The 5,817-nt window shown below is 37.0% G+C and overlaps 1 protein-coding gene across 2 annotated transcripts; it reads left to right on the forward strand.

Annotated features, from left to right (window-relative positions):
* Window positions 1–252: 252 nt before the first annotated feature.
* Window positions 253–5,359, forward strand: LOC107809596 (protein NSP-INTERACTING KINASE 2-like). Of its 2 annotated transcripts, none has more exons than XM_075233336.1 (11): window positions 253–1,121; window positions 1,248–1,377; window positions 1,465–1,536; window positions 1,626–1,769; window positions 1,855–1,926; window positions 2,021–2,080; window positions 2,421–2,515; window positions 2,598–2,783; window positions 2,876–3,217; window positions 4,178–4,557; window positions 4,778–5,359. In XM_075233336.1, the coding sequence occupies exons 1-11, from the start codon at window positions 1,034–1,036 to the stop codon at window positions 5,105–5,107; spliced, it is 1,899 nt and encodes a 632-aa protein (XP_075089437.1). In that variant the 5' UTR covers window positions 253–1,033; the 3' UTR covers window positions 5,108–5,359. The 2 variants fall into 2 exon arrangements, with proteins under 2 accessions (XP_075089437.1, XP_016489741.1); XM_016634255.2 differs by having other exon boundaries at window positions 2,634–2,783.
* Window positions 5,360–5,817: the final 458 nt, after the last annotated feature.

Below are 5,817 nucleotides of genomic sequence, written 5' to 3' on the forward strand. Positions count from 1 at the left end.
GAACAAATAATATTACGATAGAATATATTTGGACCCAAAATATAACGAATAATATATTTAAGCCTTTTCTCATAATACAGGAGTATATTTGGCCATTTTCCATTTTCCATTTTCCTTTTCCTTCCCACTAAAATAAAAAAAAATGAAAAAAAAAGGCTTGGGCACTAGTGGGGTTGGGTGGGGCTGTACATATGACTTCACCCTCCACAATTTGATTGCCTGATGCCAGGGAAGATACTGTCTTCTGGATTTATGCAAAAACATAGCTTAGTATGTCTGCACATATATCCATGATCTTTTTTTCCTTAAACAAATCAATTTTGCAGATTACCAAACTCACAAGAAAACTCAGCAAATTGAAGCAAATCCCAATAAGCATGTTCTTATACTTCTACTATTTCAGTCTTCCTTTATCCAAAGCCTACACCCCCCCCCCCCCTACAACAACTCCACATGTCCCACAAAGTGTTATCTGATTAAGTACATTTATATTAATCATTATAGTGCTTAACAGTCAACATTTGGAATACCTTTTCATTTTAAATTCTTGAAAAAAAAGTGAAACTTAAAAGTTCTGCATAGTGTATAGTCACCTTCCCTCTTAGACAATGCATGATTGAAGGAATTTTCTTTTCCACCATCTTTTGAATTTCTCTAGACTAGGACAATTCAAAATTTCCATGCTCTTTTACTTTTCTTCTTTTATATATATTCTTTGCTTTACTTTGCTGAACAAAAGTGGCATGCATGTTATTTGGCTCTCACTTTTAACCACTACCAACCTCTAGTTTTGTTATTTGAGGGCTCTTACACAAAGCTGTAAGTGAATGAGTGAGTGCAACTAGTATGTTAATGTGCAGTTGTAGAGGAGGAGACTTGGTTGAAAGTGTTTGTTTAAGGGGTTGAAATTCATACCAAAACAAAGTCTACTTTCAATCTTCTTTTCTAAATAGCTTATTTCTTCATCAAAAATCTCATTTTGGCTTCCGGGAAGTTGTTTTCTTGGACTTCTAAAACCAGTAAAGCAAGAAAAATGATTGCTATTTTGGGATATTTGACCTTATTCAGCTTCTTGGCTTATGCTAATGCTATGCTTACCCCAGCTGGTGTCAATTATGAAGGTTAGTTCTTATGAAATATTGTAGGATTTTGGTTTGGTTTGTTTTATTTCTTTTTGCAAATTCTTTTCCTTTTGTGGGGCTTCAGAAAAAAAGTCTCAAGAATTTTTTTACCACTGATTTTGGCAGTGCAAGCTCTAATGGAAATAAAGAAGGCTTTAACTGATCCTCATAATGTTTTGAACTGGGATGAAAATGCTGTTGATCCCTGTAGCTGGAATATGGTGACTTGTTCAACTGATAAATTTGTCATTAGCCTGTAAGTAAATAACTTTCTGAGCCTTTGTTTACACTTCTACAATTTTTAGTCTATTTTCTAATAATGGTTGAATTGATGATTGTGCAGGGCAAGTCCTAGCCAAAGTTTGTCTGGCAAAATATCACCATATATTCACAATTTGACTCACCTTGAGCTTGTGTGAGTACTTATTACATAACAACAAAAAGGAAATAAAATATCAAATGATTGATTCTTAAATGTTACTAATATGAGTGTTTTGTTTACAGACTTCTGCAGAGCAATAATATTTCAGGACCAATTCCTTTGGAGCTTGGAATGCTTCCAAAACTTAAGACAATTGATCTTTCTGATAACAAGTTAACCGGCAAAATCCCTTCCTCTTTAGCTCAACTGAAAAACCTCCAATACTTGTAAGCAAAGTGGACTTTAAGATCTGATAAAAACAAGTTTTAAGTTAAGAAGACTAATGATTGTGTTTTTAAATGTTAATTATAGGAGATTAAACAACAACAGTCTAACTGGAGCAGTTCCTGTGGACTTGGCCAATATGACTCAGCTGTCACTTATGTGTTTCTCTAAAACCTTTTTCTGTGAGTAATTCATATTATCTATAATACTTCACTTGGGAAAGTCAATATGGGGTTCTGTTTTTCATGTTCAGGGACTTGTCTTTCAACAATCTCAGTGGTCCTGTACCAAGGCTTCTTGCTAAAACATTCAAGTAAGGCTCTCAAAGAAGTCTCTGTATTCCACTTTCTCCCCATACCAGTAGTATTAGTAGGTAGCCTTGTATTCTATTAGTGTTAGATCTCCATTACTACATGTCGATCATTCCGCTTATTTCCTTATTATCTTGTTGTTGTTACTGCTTGTTGCTACTGCTTTCTGTTCATCTTTCCTTTAGCCGGGGTCTATCGGAAACAGCCTCTCTACCCTCAAGGTAGGTGTAAGGTCTGCGTACACACTACCCTACCTAGACCCCACTTGCGGGATTTACTGGTTTTGTTGTTGTTGAAACCAGATATTTGTATTTATATGTCTTTTTGCTCTTATTGATTCAGCATTTTAGGGAATCCTATGATATGTGCAACTGGTAAAGAGGCAGAATGCAATGGAACAGCACCCATACCCCTCTCCTTTTTATACAATCCACAAGGTAAGAACTAGCCATAGAGATTTATGATGTAAATTGGCTTCACTAGTTTTCTCTGCTGATAAAAACATGTAAATTTGCATAGTTCATTCCCAGCTGAAAGTCTTGTGTGCGATCTCAGATAATCAGCCTTCTGGAAAACCAAAGACTCACAAGTTCGCCTTCGCCTTTGGGACAAGTTTAGGGTGCATCTGCCTACTAATAATCGGCTTTGGCTTCTTTCTGTGGTGGAGACAAAAACACAATAAGCAGATTTTCTTTGACAGTAATGGTGAGTATTGTTTAACATGAGCAATTTGAAGGTACTAAGCAATAAGCATGCAGTTTTAGCTCCGCGATCCTCTTACTTGTTCATAATTGCAGAGCTACATCATGAAGAAGTGTGCTTAGGCAACTTAAGGAGATTCCAATTTAAGGAACTTCAGGCTGCTACAAACAACTTCAGCAGCAAGAACATACTAGGGAAAGGTGGTTTTGGACATGTTTATAAAGGCCGTCTTCAAGATGGGAATATTGTAGCTGTAAAAAGGCTCAAAGATGGAAATGCAGCTGGAGGCGATCAGCAATTTCAGACTGAAGTCGCGTTGATCAGCCTAGCAGTGCATCGCAATCTTCTCCGGTTGTATGGATTTTGCATGACACCAACTGAAAGGCTGCTGGTCTATCCTTACATGTCTAATGGAAGTGTAGCTTCACGGCTCAAAGGTAAACATATCCAAAAACTGATATATATAAATAGTCTTTTCATCCTGTTAAAGATTGTGCATTCAATAGATTTCTGTTTTTGAGCAAGTCTTTTCCCAAAAGCTTCCAAGTAATAAATTTGTGAAAAAGTATAAGAACACCAACAAAAAAAAATGCAACCCGGTGCACAAAACATCCCACATTTACGTAGGCTCCGGGGAAGGGACGCACCCTTAGGGAGTGTGATGTAGATAGGCTACCCTAATGCAAGCATTATTGGCTGCTTCCACGGCTCGAACCTGTGACCTATAGGTCACACGAAGAGAGGCAGAGCGTTTTTCCTTGGAGATGGAAATTATTCGCCCACCAGGTTTTATCAATTTTCAAATTCTTCCTCAGTTAGTTAAAAGAATAAAATTAGCTTATATTATGACAATACTAGGTAGCATAGATATCATTGTAGAAAAAATTGATCGATGATGATTATTAATACAACAAAAATAGAGACTATCAATTCTTTTTCCAAATTGGAATCCTTAAAAGAAGTCTAGGCGATCATATGGATGCTTGTCCCTATTTTGACTCTTGTATTAGAAATCATAAGGTGTACTAGTAATTGTTTGGTTAGAAAGAGAAATATCCCTCCCGGACCAGAACTTCTTGTTTTCGAGAGCGAAGGATTTGGATTTGAAGTTTATCGGGTTCTAAAATTGCCACTGAACTTGCCACTGAACCAATAGCTCGTTTTAGTTACTGGGTTCACAACTAGATATTCATACATATTTAATGGATTTCCTATACTAATATAGGTTCTAAGCAAAAGCTTCCAAGTTCGTGAGAACCGTAACTAATATTCTAGTTTTGCCCCTGGTAATGAACCTTCAAAATCTACTAGTCTCTCTGACCCTACATTACTCTCTGACCCTACATTACTTTTTTTTTCTTCTTATATGCTTTGCTGATAGCTGTCATATGTTGCAGCCAAACCAACCTTGGATTGGAGTACAAGAAAAAGCATAGCTTTGGGAGCTGCAAGGGGTTTATTATATCTGCATGAGCAGTGTGATCCTAAGATCATTCACAGGGATGTGAAAGCTGCAAACATATTACTTGATGACTACTGTGAGGCTGTTGTGGGAGATTTCAGATTGGCAAAGCTTCTGGATCATCATGATTCACACGTCACAACCGCGGTTAGGGGAACTGTTGGGCATATAGCTCCCGAGTACCTTTCTACCGGACAGTCCTCTGATAAAACGGACGTTTTTGGTTTTGGTATTCTCTTGCTAGAATTGATCACTGGCCAAAGAGCTTTGGAATTTGGTAAAGCAGCAAACCAGAAAGGCGCCATGCTTGATTGGGTAAGTATGACAAATTCCCCATACATGATTCCACAATAGAAAAACTTATAGGCAGTTCGTCTAAGTATAGGTGCACGTGCATTCACTGTCTGAAACATGGACTCGTATAAGTAGTAGGTGCACGTGCATTCACTGTATGAAAACTCGTATAAGTAGTAGGTGCACGTGCATTCACTGTCTGAAATATGGACGTATCCTATGGACTTGTCTCTTCTTGCAGGTAAAAAAGATACACCAGGAGAAAAAGCTAGACATGTTAGTGGACAAGGACATGAAAAACAACTATGATAGGATAGAGCTAGAGGAAATGGTACAAGTAGCATTATTGTGCACTCAATATCACCCAAGTCAGAGACCAAAAATGTCAGAAGTTGTAAGAATGCTAGAAGGGGATGGGCTAGCAGAGAAATGGGAAGCTTCTCAAAGAGCAGAACCTAACACAAGATGCAGTAGAGCCAATGAATTTTCCTCTTCAGAAAGATACTCTGATCTCACTGATAATGATTCTTCATTGCTTGTACAAGCAATGGAACTATCTGGTCCAAGATGATAAATAAAGAGCATCTGAGACAGAATGCCAGAACAAGAATCCTGTGTGATATTTGAGATTGTTTATAGGATCATACAGAAGCTGCAAATAGAATATGAATACATTCCGACTGTAAAGGATAATTTGTGAACAACTGATTAGGCTGAGAATTAATTTTTCTTTTTTGTTTCCTGGTTGAGTGAAAATGTTTATGGGATGTTCTTTTTCATATATATATATAGAGAGAGAAATAGAATATATTTTACTTGCTAATTGATCAGTTTAGATACAAAAATCATAGACCTTTGGTACTATGGCACAATCTAATTGAAAACTCTTCATTTGATGCAACCAATGGACTATTGACTTCATCTAACAACCAATGTGATTAGGGGTGGCAATTTGAGCCCACCCCATTTGACCCACCCAACCCATCCAAGGTTGGGCTAGTCATTGACCTGCCCATTTGTTGAACTTAGCCTATTTTGACCTAATTCATTTCAGCCCACCCAAAGTTGAGCTGATTTTTAGCCCAAAACAATCCACGAGAAAAATTCATTTACTAAAATATATTTAAAATAACTTTTTTTTGTCTGATATGTTATATATGATTTGATAATTAAACAATTCATAAGAAAACAATACACATCAATTAAAGCTTTGGTAAGAGTTGAACGGATTGGACTATGACCCAAATTGTAGCCCAACTTGATCCAACCAATTTCAGCCCA

The sequence above is a fragment of the Nicotiana tabacum genome, chromosome 16, assembly GCF_000715075.1.
Source record: "Nicotiana tabacum cultivar K326 chromosome 16, ASM71507v2, whole genome shotgun sequence".
Lineage (NCBI taxonomy): Eukaryota > Viridiplantae > Streptophyta > Magnoliopsida > Solanales > Solanaceae > Nicotiana > Nicotiana tabacum.

Bases quoted from the DNA above. Each gene is read 5' to 3' on its own strand.
- LOC107809596 (XM_075233336.1), top strand. From the start codon at position 1,034: ATGATTGCTATTTTGGGATATTTGACCTTATTCAGCTTCTTGGCTTAT. The intron at 1,122-1,247 runs GTTAGTTCTTAT...TGATTTTGGCAG, and splicing joins AGCTGGTGTCAATTATGAAG to TGCAAGCTCTAATGGAAATA. The intron at 2,081-2,420 runs GTAAGGCTCTCA...TTATTGATTCAG, and splicing joins CTTCTTGCTAAAACATTCAA to CATTTTAGGGAATCCTATGA.